This window comes from Natrix helvetica (assembly GCF_964273705.1).
Source record: "Natrix helvetica genome assembly, chromosome: 5".
Taxonomy (NCBI): Eukaryota; Metazoa; Chordata; class Lepidosauria; order Squamata; family Natricidae; genus Natrix; species Natrix helvetica.
In genome coordinates, this window is record NC_138551.1 from 123,220,333 (window position 1) to 123,244,792 (window position 24,460).

The window sequence follows — 24,460 nt, forward strand, 5'->3', positions numbered from 1 at the left end:
TCCCTTTAATTTCCCACTCTTTCATTTGTCCATAAAGCCTTTCCCTGCTTCTATCCCAAGTGGGCTTTTGTGTGTGTAAAAGGCTGGAGAAGAGGCCCAGAGGAAAAAGCCCTTGAGATTCTCTCCGGGAGAAGGTTGAAGGGATCCTGTGTAGAGGCAGCCTCACCGCTGACCAAATGCTCTGGATTGGGGCATGAGCATTCAATGCCGCCTATTCATCCAGGTCAAGAAGGGGAGGGGGAGGAAAGGGGGGAATGACAAATCCAGGTTTCTAGCAAGAGGCTCCCATGGAAAGTCTTCTGCTTTCCAACCACAGAGATTGTGGGTGGGATCAGGAGTCAGCCTGAGGTTTCAGAATGGCTTCTGATTGCCACTCGGATCCCTTTGCAAATTCCATTTTAAGCAGATAAAAAAGGTTTGATGGATCAGACCAAGGTCAATCTAAACTCCACGCTGACCCCCCAGATGCCTCTGATCTGCCCACAAGCGGGAGGGGGGAGGGACGTATCAATTGGCCCAACATGGAACCAGGTAGGAGTGGGATTCAGTCAGTTCCGGTTGTGAATTGTAGGAGCAGTTCAGCGTACCGGCCGAATTGCCCAGGACTGGCTCTGCCCTGCCCTCCCCTCCCTGAGAAAACGACCTGTCTCAAGATCCCATGGACCACTTGGACTCAGGCAGTGGAATTCGCCGCTGGTTCCCTCTCTATGCAAAGTAAAGGAATCGCAGAAAGGCATGCTGAGCCCAGAATTGGGCTTCCTCGAACTTTGGTATTAGGAGGGTCCAGAAAGAAGGAGGACCAATGGGAACTCTCCCTTCTGCAGTGTCATCGGTCTCCGGCAGAGTCTCCCTTGACTTCACCCAGTGCAGGAGAGCATTCCAAGCAAAGAAGAAGCCCCAGTAGGTTCTTCAGGCCAAGATCCCCCCTCCCACTTTCCCCGCCTCTCTCTCCCTGCAGAACTGGCTTTCCTCCTTCAGCTGAAGCCCCAAAGGACTCTGCCCAGAGACCGATGACGCTCAAGAAGGGAGAATTCTCATTGGTGCTGCCACTAGTTCTGGCCTCTCCCATCTCAAAAGTCCGAGATAAACGCTCCCCGCCCCCCCAATGCAGAGCCCCGGATTCCTCCTCTGGGGCTGGAAGCATCTGGCCAGACACACAGACACAGGCGCACGCTTTCTTTCACAGATGAGGTTTCTGCCGAAGGAAGAGTTACTGCGCTGGATGACAAGGGGGGAGGGGAAGCCTTTCAGCCAGCGAGCCACCTCCCAATCTGAAGGGAAACTAAATCAGGAAGAGGAGGAGAGGATCTGCAGGGATCCCTCCTAGCCCAGCCGGATCCTCCAATTCTCCGTCCCTCAACCCCAAATGTGAAGGAACCCCCACCCCTCTTTCGTTGGGCCAGGAAGAAATTTTGCCAGTGTAAAAGTGCAGATGGAGAGTGCAATTATGATGAGTTTCCTCCCCCCCTCTGAATTTGCATATTTCGGTTATGGATCAAGAAGTGCTCCTAAAACAAATTTATTAATATAATAAATATAATTTATTATTATTTTATTAAGATTATCCTGGCATTAAAGAGAAAAAAAGTTAGTAAAGAACTGGGAAAGGGAAAGAAAGGGAAAGGGAAAGGAAAAGGAAAGGAACATAGAAGAAGGACAGAAAAGGAAAGGAAATGAGTGGAGTGGAATGGTGCAGCCCAAAAATCAAGTCTCAGGATCCCATGGATCACTTTGGTTCAGGCAGTCCAATTCCACGCTGCTTCTCTCTCTCCGCAAAGCGAAGGGATCGCAGAAAGGCTGCCAAGCCCAGAACAGGGCTTCAGACGACGCAATGCCTGAGAAACGCGGGATGTGCAGAGAAATGCGGGCTATAACCAGGGAATCCCGTTTTCCCAGGAATAGAGGAAGCTCCATCGGACCAATAGGAAGTCTCCTTTCTGTAGCGTCATCGATCTCCGGGCAGAGTCTCCCTTGACTTCACCCTATGGAGGAGAGAGTTAGGTGCAGAGAGAGAAGGGTGGGAGGGGGAATCTTTTCAGTCTTGGGGGGCCTCTGCTCAAGGGGGTTCATGCCAATCCTGGAGGGGAGGGGAGACTTCATTTTGCCCTCCCCCCCAATCCTGCATGGAGTGGGGCTGCAGTGGACTTGGGGGTCTGAGCAGACTGGTTGGGGGGTCCTTGGGTGCCTATGCACGCACGCACGTGTGCACACGCACACACACACACACACTTCATCTTTGGGAGTGCCCCTCCCCCAACCCCGTGGGGCCACTTCCCTCCCTCTCCCGGAAGCTTCTGACTTTGATCCTTTCCTGGCAAAGGGGCTGTCAGAGGGCCGCTTGTACCCGCAGCGCTGTGGGGTTTTCTGACCCACCGCAAATAACAGCTCGGTTTGGGGTTCAAGAATCGCTGTGGATGCCAATGGGGAGGGCATCGATCAGATGTTCTGATACCAGAATTGGGGATTCCCAGATGGAGGGATGACTGAGTGTCCAACACTGTTTGATGTGATGGAGGAAAGTTCAGTTGTGGGAAAACACCCCTTGTGTGTTGGGCAAAGCAATAAGTCATTAATATGAGAACATTCATATGAGAAAATGTTTCCAAGTTTCACTCCTCCCATTATAAAGTCCTAAGGCAGGACTGGAACTCAAGAGTCTCCTGGCGATTGGCCCAAAGTCCCCCAGGAAGCTTTCATGCCTAAGGGAGGATTAGAACTCAGAACCAGCTGCCTTTTAACGCCTACAATAGGACTAGAACTCCTGTGATGATTGGCTCCAAGTCCCCCATTTGGCTTTTGTTGGAAGGTGGGATTACAACTCCTGTGATTGGCACAAAGTTCATCGGGTGGCTTTGATTCCCCTTATCATCACCAGGAAACTAAGATCATGGCATCCGGACCTCTCAGTCCCTGGCAAATAGATGGGGAAGAAATGGAGGTAGTGACAGATTTTATTTTCCTGGGCTCCAAGATCACTGCAGATGGGGACCGAAGCCAAGAAATGAAAAGAGGCTTGCTCCTGGGGAGGAAAGCGATGGCAAATCTAGACAGCCTACTAAAAAGCAGAGACATCACCCTGCCAACAAAAGTGTGTATAGTCAAGGCGATGGTTTTTCCAGCTGCAATTTCTGGCTATGAAGGTTGGACCATAAGAAAGGCTGAGCGCCAAAGAATGGAGGCCTTTGAACTCTGGTGCTGCAGAAGACTCCTGTGAGTCCCTTGGACTGCAAGGCGATCCAACCGGTCAGTCCAAGATATCAACCCTGACTGCTCTTTAGAAGGCCAGATCCTGAAGTGGAAACTCAAATGCTTTGGCCACCTAATGAGAAGGAAGGTCTCCCTGGAGAAGAGCCTCATGCTGAGAACGATGGAGGGCAAAAGAAGAAAAGGATGGCAGAGAAGGAGGTGGCTGGATGGAGTCACCGAAGCAGAAGGTGTGAACTTAAATGGACTCAGGAGGATGGTAGAGGACAGGAAGGCCTGGAGGAACGTGGTCCATGGGGCCGGACAATGGGTCGGACACAACTTCACAACTAACAACCACAATTGCCAGCGGGCACAACTTCTCACTTCCCACAGACGAAAGCTGCTGTACTCTCGCCTGGCCCAAAGAGACAGCGTGGCACCCACCCCTCACCAACCCCCTCCCTCGCACCCAGCTCCACCAGGGCCATCCCTGCAGACCAGCTACCGCCTCCCGACCTTACCGCCTTACGTTCCTCCCCTGGGGCTCTGGCCGCGCGCAGCGAGGAGCGGATGGGGGGGGGGGCGCCCGGTTGGGTTTCCTCCCAGCTTTGCCGCAGCGATGGAGGAGGGGGCTTACTGCGCCCCTTCCCTCCCGGGTCACCTCAGGGCTCTGTCGAGGAGAGGGGCAGAGGAGCCGCGGTGGGGTAGCGTACTCCCCCCATATCTGAGACCGGGAGGGGCATCCTGGTTGGGCAGGCAGGGGGGCAGCCTCTGGAGGTCTGAGCCCACACGGGACCTCTAGGGTCTGCGGGGGAGGGCATCCGCATTGGCACCTCCCCAAGGGAGGCAGGCGGGGCAGGCGAGCACCGGCGGAGGAGGGCAGCGGGGAAGCCGTTCTTGGGTGGAGCGGATGGGCTCCGGGGATGGATTTCTCTCCCTTGGGGATCGCAGCCGTTGGGCTGGGGAGAAACGGCCGGAGGAAGGAGAGGCCAAGAGCAGCGGCAGCAACAGCGCAAAGTTGGGAGCTCTTGGAAGGGGGGGGGCTCGGGAGAGAAGCGGAGGTTTTCTGGGGGGGAGTAAAGGTGTCAACATCCCCCCCTTTTTTAACCTCCGCCCAGCTAAGCTTCCAAGAGCACCGGCCTCACCTGGAGCTTTTCAGCAGCTGCAGATTTGAGGTCTCTCTATTCTGCCCCCTCCCATCTGAAAGGGCGCACCGACTTTCTCTGCACCCCTCCCCCCTTAATCCCTTCCAGTTCTCCGTCGGACCCAGCACTCCTAAGGCGATGGTCCTTCTCCCGGGCAGCTGCCTGCTGAGAAGCCTTTGGAGGGTCAGCCGAACCCCCCCCCTCCCCAGGAGAGAAAAGCCCCCTTTCTGCCTCTGCTTTTCCCTGTTGCGCTGAAGTTCCCTCCGTCTCCCCAGCTGGAGACCCTCCTCACAGCAGCCCCCCTCCCTCCCCCGTTATTTAGCGACCTCTGCCCTGTTCGGAGGGGTTTGTGCTTTGATGAGGTCACTAAAAGGAAGCCTGTTTCTCTAGGTGAGATGCGGTGGGGGAAGAAACTGCGGGGGAGGATCACTTGATTGGCGTCGGAGCGGAGCGCGTTCTCCGCAGGTGGGAGACTGGAGTGGCGACTGCGAGAGAAGGCTGCCCTACAAGGAGCTCCGAGGGGGTTTGGCAGTGCGGGGCAAGGACTTCGGGGTCGGTGGAAAGGGGAGGGGGCTGGTCAGGGGCTGGAGCGGCTTTTTCCTGCTGCCCCTCCCCCCCACGGTGCAAGGGAGCGGGGCGGGCGCGAGGGCTGTTTAGACGGGCAAGGCGCGAGGGAAGCAGGGAGGGGCAGGAGGAGGAGGAGGTGTTTGTGTGCGATCCCATCCAAGGACGCAATCAGGCTGATCCCAATGAATGGGGGATTTACTCTGACTCTGCGTCCTCTGAATGGAAAGAGTGAAATGGAAACAGAGGCAGGGAGGGAGGGAGGGAGGGAGGGAGGAAGCAGGAGGGGGTTGGGAAAAAGAAAGGAAAGGGAAAGGGAGAAAGGGAAAAAAGGGAAAGGGATGCAAATAATCCCTCCACCTTCTCTTCAGATTTAATTGTTTCTTAAGGACAAGTAACTGAATAAGTGTCAGCCTCCTCAAACTTCAGAGATCAAACCAGTGAGGACGCTGCTTCTTCAGAAGGGACCCCAAGTCTTCTGGGCATTCCTTGGTCTCTCTGCGCCCCCCCCCCCTTCCCGCCTTTCCCTTCCACGGACTTTTCCTCCCTGATCAGCTGCCACCAAGTGCCCGGAGGAGCCTATTTGTGACTCCTCTTGCCCAGCAGCTCTTACACAGCAGCGCAAAACCCAGCCAGCCAGTCTTGCCTGCACAACCAACCCAAAATCCCCGAGAGCATCAATCAGCCTCGGGAAGACGGAGATCCCAGCCACAGTGGGAGACAAAGGGATCTAGCGGGATACCAGCTACTTTGAGAAGTTGGACAGGAGGAAGGAAGAGGCATCTGTGAGGGTGGAGCTGAATTTCCATCAGGAAGGGCCCACCTGCAGAGTCCCCCAGGGGCCCTTCTGGCCCTTCTGCCCCGCCCGGCTGCTTGGCTGGAGTCCAAAGGGCGCTGGGACCGGAGCGTCTCTGGGGCTGCGGAGTCCTTTGGGGGAGGCAGCAGGGGTGACAGAGAGAGCAGCGAAGAGGCTGAATCATTGGGCTAATGGGAAAGAAGAGCGCCCCCTGTGGGAAGGGCTGAAATAGCAGGTGGAGGCAAAGAGGCCTCGGAGCGGTCAGAGTTTTGGGACTGTCTGGCAGTGCGAAGGGAAAGGAGGGGCTGGGATTTTGACGGGAGGGGAAGGGGAGACTAACGGAGGAGAAGGAAATCAGGGGCGCCGTTTCAGATCATTGGGGGGGGGGCGCAGGTAAAAAAGGGGGGCTGAGGACCCTTCCCAGAGGCCAGGAGAAGATCCGCTTCCCTCCCGCCCTCTGCCCTCCTTCCGAGAGCTGCAACCTGGCCCTGGCGCCGCTGCTGCTCTGGACCTTCCCCAACCGCCGGCAACCAAGTGCCGAGCCGGGCTCCGTTTAGCCCCAGCTGAGGCAACGCAGCCTCAAAGGGAGAGGAACAGGCGAGGCTGCCCGGAGCTGCAGTCCAGAGGGTGTTAGATATTAGCATATATCGTAGGAAGTCTCCTCTCTGGTCCGCTGCTACAGCGGGAAACAGGTATCGCTCTGATTGGTCGAGAGGCGTACCCGAGTCCTATAAAAGGGGAACCCTCCGGCCACAGAGCAAGCTGGATCACTTCTTCTACTAATAAAGAGCTGTTAAGTCACTTCGTGTCCGCAGTCTGTTCTCTCGTTGCCCCGATCGAACATTGGCGACGAGGGTGGGATTGAGAGACAGATAGGACGAAGAACGCTACTTCAGAATCCCCGGATTCGATCCAGCCAGGAATTCGGCAGAAATACCGGCAGCCATCTCAGGACACCGCAGCGCGGCAATTTCAAACGAGGGAAAATGGCGATGCACACTCCTCCAGCTCCATTCGACCCAATCGCTGATCATTGGGAATCATACATGCTCAGGTTCGAGTGTTTTCTCGAAGCAAACGAATATACAGGAATACCGGACTCTCGAAAGAAAAATATATTCCTGAGCTACTGCGGCCGAGAAGTTTTCGAGACGGCCAGGGACCTCTCTGAACCAACCCCCATTCAGGCGGTATCATGGACGGCGCTGCAACAAACGCTGCAAACCCATTACGCGCCAAAACCTTCCCGCCACGTTTGTCGCCAAGCATTCAACACGAGGAACCAGAAGGCGGGAGAATCTATCAACCAGTACATTGCAGCTCTATGAAAAGCAGCCACACATTGTGGATTCAGAGACCTGGACGAGCAAATTCTGGATCGACTTATATGCGGGCTGAGAGACATTTCCCTACAAAAACGGCTGTTGGCCAAAACCAATTTAAGCCTGCAGATTGCTCTCGACGAGGCAAGAACTTCGGAATCAGCAGAAAGATCAGCGGAAACAATTCAACGCGGGTTCAACACAAGCCAGCCAGCACCAAGACACACCAGAGTCCACTACGAGGACACAATTCCGGACTTCGAGGATCCCGAGCTCGAGGAAAGTCACCTGATGCGGAGCAGTCACGTGAGACCAGGGGGGAGACCCGGATTCCGTTTGCCGCCCTGCGCAAGCTGCGGAGGGAATCACCCCCGGTCTACCTGTAGGTTCAGGAACGTTGTTTGTTTGCACTGCAACAAACTTGGGCACATTGCACGAGTGTGCCGGAGCGAAGTCCCTGCCTCACGGCAGCCACCCATGTACCGCCAACAGAAGCCCAACCCAGGGGCTTGGCGAAATCAAAAAGGGCGCCCAGAGAGAAATCCACAAGTGTTTACCCAGAGAGAAAATTCCCAAAGAGCTGAGCGAGCGTATTCCCAGAGAGATTACTCGCAAAGAGCTGAGAGAGTGTTCTATCAAGACGCTCAACGAGAGTATCTTCAGGATACAGATGCTGAGATAGAGTTGACCCAGAGAGAGGAATTGCGAACGTATCTCACTACAATAAGTCAGGTCCGCACCAAGCGGCCTAAAAAGCTGAAAGTCACAGTCCTCTTGGAGGGCTCACCTTGCGAGCTAGAAGTTGACACAGGATCATCCCTGACGATCATTTCATGGGCATCCATGAAACAGGCTATCCCTAGCCTCAAAAAGAGCCAACTACGTGTTCCAGACATCCTGCTTCGAGACTACCAGGGGAACCAAGTCCCCATCGTGGGCCAAGGCACATTCCAGATCCGTTTCAAGGACATCGTAGCCCAGCTGCCCATGACCGTTGCCAGCGCACCGTTACAGAACCTTCTTGGACTAGATTGGTTTGAAGCATTGGGGTTAGAAGTCACCGGAATCAACGCCGTGGAAAACAGCAGCGCTGAGCAGATATTTAAGGAGTTCGAGGATGTGTTCAGCCCCGGTCTTGGTAAGTATGTGGGTAAACCAATCTCATTTAATTTAGACCCCAAAGTGGCGCCAATCCGACTTAAGCCGAGACGAGTGCCTTTTGCACTCCGCCCAAAAATAGATAAGGAGATAGATAAGTTAGTGGAGCAAGGAATCTTTGAGCCGGTGGATCACGTGCGTTGGGAAACTCCCATTGTGACCCCCGTTAAGTCAGACGGGTCAGTCCGCATCTGCGCGGACTATAAATGCACAATTAATGTTGCACTACAACAAAGCGCATATCCTGTGCCAGTAGTACAGCACTTATTGCACTCGTTGGGGCCAGGAAAGATATTTGCTAAATTAGACACGGCACAAGCTTACCAGCAGTTGCCCGTAGATAGAGCCACAGCGGAGGCCCAAACCATAGTGACGCATAGAGGAGCATTCAAATGCAACCGGCTACAATTCGGTGTGAGCATTGCTCCAGGTTTGTTCCAGAGTGTCATGGAACGACTTTTGCAAGGGATACCGGGAGTCGTCCCCTATTTCGACGACATCTTAGTGTCCGCTGCAAACGAGGAGCAATTAAATAAAAGAGTCAGAACTGTTTTGGCCAGAATCAGAGAGAAGGGTCTCCGCCTTAAAAAAGAAAAATGCCAAATTAACGTACCTAGCGTAGAATTCCTGGGTTATAGAATCGATGGTCAGGGAATACACCCCACTTCAAAGAAAATTAAGGCGATCCAGGACGCCCCCACACCACGAAATCAGACCGAGTTGCAGGCCTTCCTCGGACTACTTAACTTCTACAGCGTTTTTCTGAGACAGAAGGCGACCGTTGCTGAGCCACTACATCGACTACTCCAGAGGAACGCACCATGGAGATGGGGACGATCCGAAGAAGCAGCTTTTGCCGGGGTAAAGCGCCTGCTCACCACTGACTCGCTGTTAGTCCAATACAGCCAGACACTACAGCTGGTATTGACCTGCGACGCATCACCCTTTGGAGTTGGCGCAGTCCTTAGCCACAGGATGCCAGACGGAAAAGAAGCACCCATCGCCTTCTACTCTAGAACTCTTTCATCGGCTGAGAGGAACTACAGCCAGATGGACAGGGAAGCGTTAGCTGCTGTAGCTGGAGTAAAACGTTTCCATGAATACCTCTACGGCCGCGATTTTGAACTAATTACAGATCACAAACCGCTGTTGGGACTTTTGGCGGGAAACCGCCCCACTCCGGTCTCCCTTTCTCCACGCATGACCAGGTGGACTGTTTTCCTGGCTGCGTACTCCTACAAGTTGATTCATCGACCGGGCTCCACTCTAGGACACGCAGACGCACTCAGCCGTTGCCCACTACCGGACCTTTTGCCAGACCCCACTCCCGAAGTACCGGTGTTGCTCATTGACTGTTTGGACTCTGGACCGGTTTCTTCCTGCGACGTTGCAAGGTTCTCCTCTAAAGACAGTTTAATAAAGCAAGTTCAAACTTGGGTTTGGAGGGGGTGGCCAAAGGGAAGCGTGGGCCCGGAATTCAAAGTGTTTTGGTCGAAACGGGACGAGCTCTCAGTGTTACAAGGTTGTTTATTGTGGGGGGATCGAGTTGTTATTCCTTATGCGTTACGTAGAAATGTGTTAGATGCATTACATGTTGGGCACCCGGGGATCATTCGGATGAAGGCGTTAGCAAGAAGTTACGTTTGGTGGCCAAACATGGATAAAGAGATAGAGGAGTGGGTGGCCACTTGCGATCCATGCCAAGAATCGAGACTAGCACCCCCGGAAGCGCCCGCCACAGAATGGGAAAAGCCTAAAGCACCCTGGTCGAGAATACACATCGACTTCGCAGGGCCAGTTCAAGGTCAGACGTTCCTTATAGTTGTGGATGCATACTCCAAATGGCTAGAAGTAGTCCTAATGACTTCAACCACGGCAGAGGCAGTCATTAAGGTTCTACGGCGACTTTTCGCCACTCATGGCCTGCCCGACCTCCTGGTCTCCGATAACGGGCCCCAGTTCACGGCCATGCAATTCGAAACATACTTAGCGGGTCAGGGAATTCGGCATGCCCTCGTCGCGCCATTCCATCCGGCATCAAACGGACAGGCGGAGAGAATGGTGCGATCCGCAAAAGAGGCCCTCGCTAGGATGGGTCCAGGTGATTGGCAAACACGCATTGACCATTACCTATTAATCCAACATATTACCCTCAGCGCAACGACGGGTAGGAGCCCCGCTGAGCTACTCATGGGCCGCCGTCTACGGTCTCACCTGGACCGTCTTCACCCAAATTACTCTGCCACAGCACCCCCAGACTCCACAAGCAGAATTCGGAGTTTTAGCATAGGGGATTCAGTATACGCCCACAACTATGCAGGGGGAACATTGTGGATGCCGGCAAGGGTCATTGGCATCATGGGTCCACGATCGTATCTGTTAGAACTGGAAGATGGGCGGAACTGGAAAAGGCACATCGATCAACTTCGGGGTCGCCTGGCACACTCAGACCTACGAACCGAGGACGAGAGCTACCTACCAACGCAAAGTCAGCCACTCGAGAGCCCCAACACAGAGAACTACGACACCTGCGAGCCCAGGTCAGAACAAGAGGCTGAGCACGAAACGGAACAACCCCCAAACAACGTGAGCAAGCAGACCCCCGAACGCCAAAGCAACGAAAGCCTGCAGACTCCCGAACGCGAAACAGAGAAAGCAACCGATCCTGCAACTACTTCTGATCAACCCGAACTGCGACGTTCCAACCGCATAAGGCAAACACCAACGTACCTTAGAGACTATGTAACTAACCGCAATGTGCCATCTAAGAGGGGAGGGGTGTTAGATATTAGCATATATCGTGGGAAGTCTCCTATCTGGTCCGCTGCTACAGCGGGAAACAGGTATCGCTCTGATTGGTCGAGAGGCGTACCCAAGTCCTATAAAAGGGGAACTCTCCGGCCACAGAGCAAGCTGGATCACTTCTTCTACTAATAAAGAGCTGTTAAGTCACTTCGTGTCCGCAGTCTGTTCTCTCGTTGCCCCGATCGAACAGAGGGGGTCGATCCGCTGCTCCCCGGAACCACTTCCTTTCCCCCTTGCTCGCCTCCCATCCCCGACCCCCCAATCTCAGCAGCCCCGTCCCGCTGCCTGCCTGGCTGCCCGCTGCCGGGAAAGCCGAGTGAAGCTGTAGCCCCGCCTGGGGATACCGAGTTGGCTCTCGCTCACCCCCAGACTCCCTTCCCCTCACCTGGGGGCTCCTCCCTCGCCTGCCCGTCTGGGGTCTCTTTGCCCGGCTACTCGGCGAGGTTCCCCACAGCCTCTGGAAACAGAGCCCCGACGTGGCCCGGGAAGGAAGAGGCAAAGAGCTGCCCGCGATCCCCGCAATTGGGCTGGGAGGAAGGCCGTCCAGGCGCCCCCAACTCCACGCCCCTCCCATCGGGCTTCTTGGAGGGGCTCCGGGACAGCAGGGGAAGGGCCGGGAGGGCAGGTGGGAGGCGGGAGCGGAGTTCAGAGAGGCCGCCCAGAGAACCAGGAGCCCGGAGAGCCAAAACAAGGGAAAAAAGATATTAAAGAGAAATATTAATTAGAGAAAAGGGAGGGGAGGGAAAGGGAGGGGAGGACCCCAGTTCCACCCCCTTTCTTAATGCCTTTCAAACAACCATAGAGCAAGGCAGGAGAATTGGGGCTTTTGCAATTTGAGGGGGTTCCCTCTTGCGTGGAATCCCAGGGAAAATGCCAAAGAAAAATAGCGTTTGGGACACACTTTTATTCAGAGAAACAAGCAAACGCCTAAACATGAAGAATGCAAGAGAAAAAGCTCCCTGCCTGTCTTTGCATGGAATCCATCACAATCCTGCAGAGACCCAGGAATTCCTCCTCTTTACTTCTCTGATGGAAGAAAACATGTTTCGTCTGGAATCCAATTGACAGGGAGACAGATCGATTAAAAGAAACCATTACTTAGGTGTTTAGTGGCATGATAGTATTTATCTGCTGATTTTTTAGCTTTGCTGGCTTCAGATTTCAGCCTTATAAGGTAAAAGAATAATAACAGAATTGGTCAAATGACTGTCCGGTCTCTTCTTCAAAGCCTCCAGAGATGGAGTCCCCAGAGCTTCTGGAGGGAGGCCCTTCCATGGGTTAATTGTTCTCCCTGTCAGGAAATTTCTCCTTAATTCTAGATTGAATCTCTCCTGGATTAGTTTCCACCTGCTCTGCTTCTCCTGCCTTTGGGTGCTTTGGAGAAGAGCTCAACCCCCTTCTGTTCCTTCCCATCCTTCTCTTCATTAGCCTAGAATATATTCTCAGTTCCTGCCATGGTTCACCATGGGATTCAGCCTCCAGATCCCCCCTCCTCTTTCTTGCTCCTCTCTGCACACTTTCTGGACTCTCAACACCTTGTTTGAATCCTGGTAACCAAAGCTGGAGGTAGGATTCCAGGCCTGGTCTTATCAATATAAAGCACATAAAGCATATAGTATTGTTGAAAGAAATGTCCTCCTGGGTTTGGCTCCATGTGTGGAAAAAGACACTGAAGACATGGAGGCTGCTTGGAAAGATGGTTTTAATGGTGGACAGGACCACATGGCTTGAGTCCTGAACAGAAAAGGTGATCACATACTTCAATGTTGGTGGAGAAGAGAAGGCAGGACTGAGATGCTTAGTCCCTGGTTTTATGCCCTCTCTGGCCTTTGATCTTGATCTTGTCTTCTGATTGGTTGTCAGACTCCCATGAGGCCATGCAGGGGCAACTCTCTAGGCTGAGTCCAGGTTTGGTTGAATTTTCAGAGTTCTCCTTTTGATCTTCGTCTATCTCAGGAATTGGCCGGCCTCCCCTTTGCCTTCCCTGCGCTGATTATTGTGGTCCTTGGATTCACATCTGGGGCTGTTTCTCTTCCCACCCAGGAGGAAGAGGTTTTTTTTTAATCTTCCCCTCCAATTTCACTCACTCCCTTTCTTTCTCTGGCTGTGGAGGTCCCAGATCCCCTCCCAGCCCTGGACCCCAGTGGGTTTCTCTGTTTCTTTGGGAAAGATTCCTTCCTCAATCAGAGCCTGCCTGAGTCACATCATCCACTTCCCTCCCTGCCTAGGATCAGCTGAATTCCTCCATTCAGACCATAGGAAAAAGGGAGTTTGGACAGAGCCTCCAGCCACTCTCCATTCTTGGTGAAGGGGGCAGAGTTTTGGGAGGTGAAAAATGCTGTATTCAGTGTATAAGATGCACCCAGATTTTTAGCCTCTTTTTTGAGGGGAAAAAGATGCATCTTTATACTTCGAAAAATACGGTATTTTATGAAAGACTAAACAAATAACTCCAGTGGGGAGAAGAGGCTGCGGGCCGCTTGAAATTTGAAAAGGGGCCACATTTGGCCCCCGGGCCGCCCTTTGGACATGCCTGACCTACAGGACCTAAAACCCCAATAATCCAGACTCACTGGAGTTATTATTTGTTCAGTGTCCACTGGAGGAATTTCCCTCCAGAAAAAAAGCAGGACAGATTCCCATAGATAAGAGGATGCACTCATATTTATAAATTTCTGGAAAGAAGAAGAAAATGATAACCATCAGTATGTATATCTAATAGATTATATAACCATGAATATTCATAATTAGCATGCATCAGGGTACCTTCATGTCCACTGTTACTTTCTTCAAGAAAGAGATATTGTTTAAATAAAAAGAAATATATCAGTTGCGTTGCCACAGGATTTTAAATAAAATGAATTAAGAAATGAGGGTATGAAGGTTGCATGTCCATTAATTCTTTATTTCAATCTTGTTAACACATTCCCATTCCTCCAAGAAATTTATTCATACTTATTCATACTTATTCATACTTAAATTGGTTTCCAGACACTATTTATTTGAATAAAAATCATTGCCCCACTCACATATGGAGAATACTTGAAGTTGACATTCTTCTGTCTCACATTTCCACATTTCTTCTGGCTGTCAGCTGTTCCTTTGTGTTCAGGTTTGGCCTCAGAAGGATAATGTAGCACTTGGGGATGAAGATGCAGCCCAGCAGACCAGCACTGGAGGCGAGGATGGAGAAGACCTGAAGAGCCACCATGTATTTCCCTTTGGTGCTCAGGTAGGTGGGCACAAAAGTCACCCAGACGCTGCAGAAGACCAGCATGCTGAAGGTGATCAACTTGGCTTCGTTGAAGGCCCCAGGCAGATTCCTGGCCAGGAAAGCCACCGTGAAACAGATGGCAGCCAGGAAACCCATGTAGCTGAGGGTGACGTAGAACATGACAACAGCCCCTTCGTTGCATTGCAGGATGATCTCTCCAGGCTGGGAGTGGAGGTCAGAGTCAGGGAAGGGGGGAGAAACTCCCAGCCAGATGGAGCAGATGATAATTTGGAGAGCAGAAGAAGAAAGGATGATGGAGTTGGCCAAGCTCTTCCCCAGCCATCTCTTCACTCGGTTTCCTGGTTTTGTGGCCAAGAAAGCCAGCACCACCGTGATGGTTTTGGCCAAGAGAGAAGAAACAGCAACTGAGAAGATGATGCTGAAAACTGTTTGTCGGAGAAGGCAGGTGGCTTTCCTTGGTTGACCAATGAAGAGAGAAGAGGACAAGAAACAAAGCAGGAGGGACACCAGGAGGATGTAGGAGAGGTCCCGATTGTTGGCTTTGACAAGGGGAGTTTCTCGGTATTTAATGAAGAGGATTAAAACAAGGCTTGTAGTTAGGAACAAGAGTATTGCAACAGAGACCAGGATGTTGCTCAGATGTTCTTCATAAGACAGGAAGGTTACAACTTTGGGGATACATTGGACTCTGTCCACATTTGGATATTTATCATCTGGACAATTGGTGCATTTTTCTGCATCTGAGAAACCAAAAAATCATTTTTCTTTAAAATTCTGTCCTTTTATTTTTCGTTAAAACTAGCATAAGAAGGATGTAATCTTTTTTAAAAGTAGCTAGGTATATGAAGTTGAGGAAAGTCCTAGGGTGTTAATTATTTCTGGTGTAATGTGTAATGTAATTCATAGGAAGCTATATTATTACAGATTAATAATGAATCATATAATCTTTTTATACAAATATTTTGAGTCCTGCCACATGGCAGTTAATATACTGGACTTAGCGGATACCTACAGTATCTTGTAACGTCTGGAAGCAACCTGGAATTCAGGAGAAACTTCCTAACAGTGAGAACAATTAACAAGTGGAACAGCTGGGCCTTCAGAACCTGTGGGTGCTTCAACATTGGAGGTTTTTAAGAAGAGACTTGACAGTCACTTGTGTGAAATGGTATAGGTCCTCCTGCTTGAGCAGGGGGTAGGACCAAAAGACCTCTTAGGTTCCTTCCAGTTCTATTCTGATTGATTGATTGATCTACATGACTGGTAGATTATTTATGTAATGAGCCCCCCCTAATTATCCACAGCACCACATTATGGAGCAGTGACATCTTCTCAGTGATCCTCAAAGGGTGGCCAATAAATAGTGAATTGGAAGGTCTTTCGGAAGGTGGACCTAAAACAATTCATCAAGTTTCAAAGAATTCCGATGTTCCTAGAAAGGTGAACTTAGCAGTACTTTTCCAAACTAGAAAGCAGAAGTGATATTTCCTCTGCTGTTAGTAAAGCTTGCTCAGTCTGCCACTCCCTCCTCCCATCTCTTCCCAGCCCCTCCTTCAAAGTCTTTTTGATTTACTCCCTTTTAGATAAGAAATTGTGCTGGTAAAAAACAAACAAATAAATGAGCTTCTGTCTTTTAATTTGCACTTTCATGAAAATGTTCTGGATGGATCCAGTTCCACAAAGCCTCCCATTTTCCTCCAGTGTGACCCACCTTCCTGAGTGGAGAAGGTCCCCTCCGGACAAGGAACGCAGTCGTAGCAGCAAACTGGCTCTCCTTCTCGAGTCCTCTTGACAAATCCAGGATGACAACTTTCCACACACTTGGACTGAGGCAGGGACTGAGCAGAAAAACAAGGAATGGCAAAGAAAAGATGTTAGGACTCTCCGTCTATGGAAAATGGAGGGAGAAATGGATGGAGACAAGTAGCCTCTGGTCTTCACTGAGGTAAATATGAAATCTCTGACTACTTCTAAACAGATGCAGGTGGGATAACAACTGGCAGATTCTTTATTTAGTTCCTACCTTTTGCTTTTGGAATTAAACATTACAATAAAGTACTTTTCTATTTAATAAAGTCTAGAGGGATGGAATTGAAAATATACTATAAAAGGTTTACAAAAAAATATTCCATTCAATTTCTTAACCATCCTGGTGTGTAGGCTTTGCCCACTTGAAATGGGACCTCAGGCTTTGGAAAACAGAGAAAAGACACCAAAAATTATCCCACCTTATTGAGCAACTTTAGCCGTGAAAGAGCATCTTGTTTGATAGTAAGTCTCTGTCTCTCAAAATATGCCAGAGTCTCTTTCTTGACATCCTCCTTGGGGAGAACCAACAAGCCCCAAATGCCCAGATCTGCTGTTATCTCTCCATTTTGGTCCAAGTACATTTTTCTGTCAGAAATATTGAGAAACTCGTTCTTCTTCAGAAATGGATGAAACTAGAATGGGAACATACAGGAATTTGAAAAGCAGAAAACTTTGTTTCTTATCCCACATTGAATCTTTCTCCTACATTTGTCCAATCTCAAAATATGCTTAATTAGGATACAAATACTGCCATTATATTCATAAGTGAATGAAAAAGTTTGAAAAAAATTGTCAATCATATACTGACAAAATATACTGAAAATATAATTGACACAGTTGGTCAATTATAGGGAATATTGTAGAGCAGAAAACAAATAAAATGAACAGAGAAAGAAAGATGATTCATAAACATTTTGAAAACAACAGGTTGATTCCAGTGGTGGGATTCAGCCGGTTGTCCCTGGTTCACTAGAACAGGTTGTTAATTGTATGAACAGTTCTGCAAACCAGCAGAATTGCCTTTGCCTGGCCCCGCCTCCTTTGCCTGGCCCTGCCTGGCCCCTCCACTTTTGAGGGGTTCCCCCCCCCCGGAGAAAACTACCTGTCTCAAAATCACACAGACCATTTTAGCTCAGACAGCGGAATTCCCTGAAGGTTCCCTCTCTCCATGAAGCGAGGAATCACAGAAAGGCTGCAAAGCCCAGAATGGAACTTCCTCAAATTTCGGAATTGGGAGTGTCCAGAAACAACAGGAAGACCAATGGGAATTCTCCCTGCTTGAACGTCATCGGTCTCCGGGCAAAGTTTCCCTTGACTTTGCCACTATGCAGCTGCAGGATTCTCCCCTCTTAGCTGATCCTTCCCTAGGCAGCCTCTCTTCCCCTCATCCCAGAAGTCATTCTCACATGTCATTGCACTTCCTAAATAGATTATGGGAACTCTGGTGGTAGAACTGGATTTAAAGTAAAGGACAATTTTGAGATATGATTACAAACTTGAGGGGTGGTATGATAAATAAGTGGATAAAAACTTTCTTCAAAATGATGCTCAAATAATTTTAAACACTTTTTAATCTTTCTTATGAAACCTAAAGGTGATGGATAACAATTTGCCATTGGTTATCAATTTGTCTATGTTGTCACTAATATGGTCATTAAAAAGATCTTAGAGTAAGCTAATTTGATGTAATTTAAAGAATATAAAGTCTTTCAACTTACAAGCCTTATTTAAAACTTCATTTAAAAAGTTTGATAAAATAACAATGGTTTTAAATCAACTTAAAGGTGATAATCAGAAGCAAGCAACAATTGTTGAATAGGATGGATTGGATGGATGGACTGGAACTTAATTTGCTGCTGGAATCCCTGAAGGAGGAGTCTGGTTTGAAGGGAGGCTGCTTGGAGATGGCTGGAGAGGCCATGGACCCTGAAGACTCAAAGTGGACAGAACGGAGGACTGATGAAATGGATTCTTTCACGAAGACTGAGGGAGATTGGGGAATGAACTTGTCATACTTAACTGGAAAACAAGTCTTAAGAGTCATTGTTTTACCATTTACAGCAATTGCTGGGAAAGATCCCAATTAAAATGTTAAGGAAATATATTATTATTAAGAACCAAACAAAGATGTTTAACCCTGGACAGATTCTGGATGGATCAGAGGTAATGATTATGGTGATCTGTGGTAGATAAGAAACCCATGCAAATTTTCTGTGAGTTAAATACAATAGCAGATTACAGATAATTTTGAGGTTTTGAAATGTAGCTTTATTGTTGGATTGTCCGTTAACTATGTTTTTATATAAAGCAGATAGATGGCAAGTCAAGCAATTGCAAGTAGATGTGTATTTGGGCCTATTTTGCAAATATTATTGCTGTATTGAATTCAACTGGGGGACGACGACAATATGCATGTCTTTTTATGTTTTAATGCACATTTTTTTAAAAAAATGTTTTGTCTAGTTTTGTTTTGTCTTTGTAATAGTTTTATTTTCAAAAACTTGTATTTTACCTTTTTTAATAAAATAAAATTTAATAAGAGGAATATCAAGTTTCCAGAAATAATATTTATGGTTAGCACACAGAAAGGGCTTCATAAGTAAAAAGCAGTAGAAAAATATCTGATTTTTAGCTACTAGGACTTGACTACCAATAGAGTCTCATATAAGAACATGAATAATGGACTGGAAGAAAGATGAGGGATACCAAACTTGATATGTATGTTTGTGAAAATGATCTGAAAATCATAGTTAACTGGAAACAGAATCTGAGTCAGCAGGGAGATGTTCATGGAAAGAAGGCAAATGCAGCCATAAGAATCTCAGGAAGTGAACGTTCTGGTTTGGGGAGACCCCAACTCAAGGACCAGGTCCTCTTGCAGCAGTGGTGGGATTCAACCAATTTAGAAATGATTTCCATGCATGTGCAGCTTCACGTGGTGAGACTTGATGAGCAGCCTTTCGGGGCCTGCTCCCCTCCATGTCTGCTTTCCCGGGCAGCGGCTGCTTCTCTCTGTTGCTGCTCTTGATGGGAGAGAGAGCATCTTTTACAATGTAAGAGCTGTGAGTCCCATCCAGAAAGTGCTGTGGCACAGAGAAGCAGCACCCATGTTGAAACAGCAGCAGGAGAGAGAAGCAACTGCTGATCCGGATAACACATGGAGTGTCTCCGTGAGCGACCGAGGCTCGGCAAGGAATGGCTGCAAGATCTCTGCTGCAGCATGTTCAAGATGGGACTTCTTACAGGTAGGAAGAACCGTCAAGGTCCAGTGCTTTGGTCTTGGGGGCAGGGGTTGTAGTTTGAGGCCAGAGGGTGATGATGGCATGCAGGAAGAGATTCCAGGGCAAGGCCGCAGCCAGGAATGACGCGTTCTCCGACCCAGCCAAGGTGGAGGATGAACAGGTGGAGGCTCTGGGGCAAGGCCGGAGCTGGGGAATGATGTATCCCTGGGCCCCAAACTGAGGCGAAGGGTGAGTGGGTGGCATGCTTACCTTTGATGAGCAGAGCAGACGAGGTGCGGAGGTGAGGTGCGGAGATTAGCTTGGTTGTGTGGCGAAGGGAAAATAATATAGGGGGAGGGGTGGGAAGGGTGGGGCCAGCCAGTGGTGGATTTTGCCTGTTCTCTGAACTGTGCAAAATCTGAAAAACTGGTTCCCCAAAACAGTCCGAACTAGCTGAAGACCAACTCTGCCTTACAGGCATCACACTTGGAGGAGTATTTGCACAAAATCTACAAGAACTTCAGGGAAGGACAAGGAAGCCAAGGAAGAGCTCAAAGGAGTTGCTCTTAGCCTTGAGGAAAGACAAGAAGGATAAGAGCTGAAGATCAGGAGGAGTCTGGAAGCCCCTTTTCCAACTGACACAATCTCTCGGTTGGAGAAGGGAGGACACAGCCTCTTTACCGAACCAATTCAAATTGCTGCTACCGGTTCGCCCAAACTGATCCAAACCACCTGAATACTACCTCTGCCGCTGTCCCTCACACGGAGCATTGCTGGAGAGATTCCAGCTGCTTGTTGGTTGGTTGCTGGTTGTTATTAATGCTGTCTATCTCTTATTTATATTTCATGTTCATTATTTGCATTTCCTCAGTTTCACTGTGCCCTGTTCTCACAATAAAACATTCAGATCCACACCACGGTCTGTTTCATTAAAAAAGAATAAGGGGGTGGGGGTGGGATCTGCCTGTCAACCTGCCATGGCTGCAGCCTTGGAGACCCCAACATCTTTTCACTCTCTTTCCTTGTCCTCAATCTGGATGAATAGGCGGCATGTAAGGCCTGGACCAGAGTCTGTATGAGACTGTAATATTGATAGTGATTTGGAATCCGTTTTCTGTTTCTTTTCTCCCGGGTCTCCAGTGGGGCTTTCTGGATGCATCTTCTCCGGCCTTTGACAGAAAAGACATGCTTGGAAATAGAACAGTGGAAATAATGATCTTGAAACTTTTCTTCCACAAAGAAATGGGGTTCAAAGGCATCATATTTTGGCCTTTTTTTTGCCAAAAAAGCAAAGTTCCAAATACTATGGATGTATTTAAGAAGTCTGCGCTTGTTTATTGTATACCCTGCAAAAGTTGTGAGGATCCAGACTTTCCCTTCAATGGTTCCTGGTAAATGCATAAATATTTCATGGAAAGGAAGGATTCTCTCCCAAATGGATGCATTTTCTATGAAGTGAACAAAGACATTGACTTCTCTCCACTTAGAGAGGGCATCTCTGGGGGCTGCTGCATGTTCAGTTGTTGAGAATCTTTGTGATATAACAACGCAAATTCCATTCCTGACAAGCAAAGGAGTGAAAGTCCTCATGAAACTCTCTGCCTCTTCTGTATCTGAAGCAAAGAGGCCAATCAAAGTCCATCTGAAATGGAGGAGCAGTTGGACAGTTGCTGGGTACAGGATCCCTTCTTTGGGAACCATCCGGTAGAAAAAAGGAAATTGGCTTTTATCACTCAGAGCCTCTGAAGCAGTTTCAAGATTTATCTAAAAAAGCAATGAAAAATGCTGTGTTACATTTGGGGTCAAATCAAATCCAAAATATTAGATTTTAATAAATCCAGCCTGGTCCTGAATGTATTAGAATAGTTTAATCAGACATTGTTTAAAATATTAAAGACAGAATATTAGCAAGATTGTGTAATAAAAAGTGAAAAATAATAAACAAATAAAATAAATAAATAATGTAAATCATATTAATGTATCACCCTTACAATTTACCACAATTAGGTTAACGTGCAAATGCCAACTTAAGTATTCTACTCCAATAACAGGCCTATTATAATTTTTGAGGATTGCTGCATCTTTTTCTGCTTCTATGGCCCAGATTCTTTCTGGAGGAATCTTTTTAGCTTCTTCTCCACTTGAACAAGAAACAGGAAGACGTCAGTTCCTAATACAATTCGTCAATAGTACAATCCAAGATTGGTCTTCAAGCCCTAGAGAAAACACTTCCAGGTAAGGAAAAGTCCTACTTGCTCTATTGGCTGACAATCTGTGGCTATGAAATCATTTTCCAAAGACCATAACTTTTGAACTTATTAATTAGATAATTATTATGACAAAACAATCCAGGTCTTATTTCACAAGATATACAATCCAATGTATGATAAATCACATTATTAGTATAAATCAGTGTATTCTAATAGGTATTTAGCATGCTAAACATGTGTATCTACAACAGAACTTAAAATAGAATAAAAGGATTGGAACAGATTTTGGAGGTCTTCTAATCCAACCCCCTGCTCAAGCAGGAGATTCTGTACTATTCCAGACGAGTGGCTGACCAGTGTCTTCTTAAAAGCCTCCAGTGATGGAGCATTCACAACTTCTGATGACAAGATATTCCATTCCTCATGGTTAGGAAACTTCTCCTTAGTTCTAGATTATTTCTCTCCTTGATTAGTTTCCATCCATTGTTTCTTGCCTTGCTTTCTGGTGCTTTGGAAAATAGGTTGACCCCCTCTTCTTTGTGGCAGCCCCTCAAATATTGGTACACTGCTATGATGTCATGCCTAGTCCTTTTCACTAGACTAGAAGTACCCAATTCCTGCAACTGCTCTTCATATGTTTTAATCTCCAGGCCCTTAATCATCTTAGTTTCTCTTTTTGGCACTTTTCCAGAGTCTCTACATCTTTTTTATAATATGGTGACCAAAACTGGATGCACGATTCCAAGTGTGGTCTTGCCAAGGCATTATAAAATGGTACCAATACTTCACGTGATTTTGATTCTATCCTTCTGTTGATGCAGCCTAGGATTCCAATGGCTTTTTTTGGCTGCTGCCACACATTGTTGGCTCACATTTGAGAGATTGTCCTCTAAGATTCCAAGATCCCTCTCACAGTTCCTGCTATTGAGCCAGGTTTCACCTAATCTGTACCTGTACATTTGGCTTTTCTAGCCTCAGTGTAAGACTTTTCTTTTCTCTACACTGAATTTCATTTTGTTAGATAGGCCCAGTGTTCAAGTCTATCGAGATCCACCTGGATCTTGAGCCTATCTTCTGGGGTTTTGGCTATTCCTGCCAGTTTAGTGTCATCTGTAAATGTGATGAGTTCCCCATCTATCCCTCATCCAAATCATTGATGAAGATGTTGAAGAGTACTAGGCCTAAAATGGAACCTTGGGGTCCCCCACTGCTTGTTTCCCTCCATGCAGATGTAGTTCCATTGAGGACCACAGGCTGAGTCCATCTGGGGTGATGCTGTCTATCCCACATATTTTTAGCTATCCAAGAAGAAGATGGTGGTTTACTTTGTCAAGGCCTTTTTGAAATCCAAGTATACTATGTCCACTGCATTTAGCTGGCCCACTAATTTAGCAATTTTTGTCAAATAATGAAATAACATTTATTTATGATCTGTTTTTGGATCCTTCATTAGTTGAAGTAAGTTGTCAATATATAGACTGAATAACAAGGGTTCAAATATGCATCCTTTCCTTCCTCCTTGGTATTTTTCCTTCTTGTCCTGGCTCCATAGAGCCCAAACCTCCCTTGGATGTCTTCTCCAGGGAATGTATTGCTTGCATTTCAGGCCTTTTATGATTAACCTTAACATGAACATAATGACGTAAAATATTGAATTTTTTTGCTAATGTGGAGAAAAGCAGCTGTTGAATTCCATGGAGAAGACATGATTGTATCTATTGCTCACTCACCACCACCCACCCCTCATTTTACTTGATGGAGAAAAACACACACAAACCTGTGGGACTTTGTAGGTGCCTCCTAATGTTGACATCTGGATGGAGATGCTCCTTCTAGCTCCATCAAGAAGAGCCAGGAGGTTTTCCTTCCTTCCGCAGTCATAATTGGGGACATTGGCTTCTCCAGTGGAGAGCATGTCCAGCAAGGCATCTGAAGTGTGTAAGGTGCTCCAATAGTTGTTATAGATGTTGTAGCCAAGTGTGAGATTGTGCAGAAAGTGGGAATTCTTGTAGACCATTTGAATGGCGAAAATGAATCCTAAGCCATATAAAAAACCATAAGAATTCCTATTGTAAAAAAATATTATAATCAACCGCAACAACAAATACTGTTTTAAATATATAATCCTGCACAAGCCTACTGAGCCTTAAGCCAACATTGATCCAAAATCAATGCTTGGCTGCACAAATATAGAAATTGGCAGCTACAACTGGCTTAACAACTACTTTGAATAAAATTCATTATTCACGTGATAATTCAAGATTAAGAAAGGAAATTCATTATTCAAGTGATAAATTAAGGATTGGACCAAGAAAGGAAAATAATCTGGAGTCCTTTCAGCTTTTTTTTAGACCCCTTTTTGGATTTGAGTCTCTTTCACAAAATCAGACAAAAGAGAGAAGCCATGGAAATCAAAATCATTCAGGAAATTAGACATAATCTCCAATATAGGAATAAATGAAAAATAAAAACCGAAAAGAAGGAGTGTTAGAATGGAGGGAGTGCGACTCCATCACCCCGAATGACTTACGGATCATGGAAAACAAACTGAACAGAAGGAGCCACGTTGAAAAGCAACTTTGTATACAATTCTTTATTTCCAGTGGTGACTATGCCAATGAGATGGTCTCCTGGGCTGTAAAAGCTCTGTGGTTGCTTTCCATCTTGGTGCTCCAAACTCTGCAGGCATTTCATTCTCAGCTTCCCAGAGACTGAATGGGACACAAGCAGCATCAGAAGCAGAAGCAGCATGAGGTCCATAATTCTTGGGGTGAATCAATCAATCCCCTTCCTGTTTCTAAAGAAGAATTAGAAGAATTCAAAGGACTCTCACAAGGTGGAATGTGATCCAGTTGCTTTCCTGATTGAAACACAGAGAAACACTCAGCTTCACCTGGAAAGGAGAGAGACGGACATTCAAGAGCACAGACCCTGCCTGTCCCAAAACTCCATATTTCTCTGCCCAAAGCTGAAACTTTTATCATAATTCTCCCTCTCAGGAGGGATCCC

General features: G+C 47.9%; 1 protein-coding gene across 1 annotated transcript; it reads right to left on the bottom strand.

The window, feature by feature from the left end:
- Positions 1 to 14,040: 14,040 nt before the first annotated feature.
- On the bottom strand, positions 14,041 to 19,505 carry LOC309393745 (vomeronasal type-2 receptor 26-like; the record flags this gene model as incomplete). Its single annotated transcript, XM_081956240.1, has 4 exons — positions 14,041 to 14,951; positions 15,923 to 16,049; positions 18,956 to 19,043; positions 19,264 to 19,505. The coding sequence occupies 4 exons, from the start codon at positions 19,503 to 19,505 to the stop codon at positions 14,041 to 14,043; spliced, it is 1,368 nt and encodes a 455-aa protein (XP_081812366.1).
- Positions 19,506 to 24,460: the final 4,955 nt, after the last annotated feature.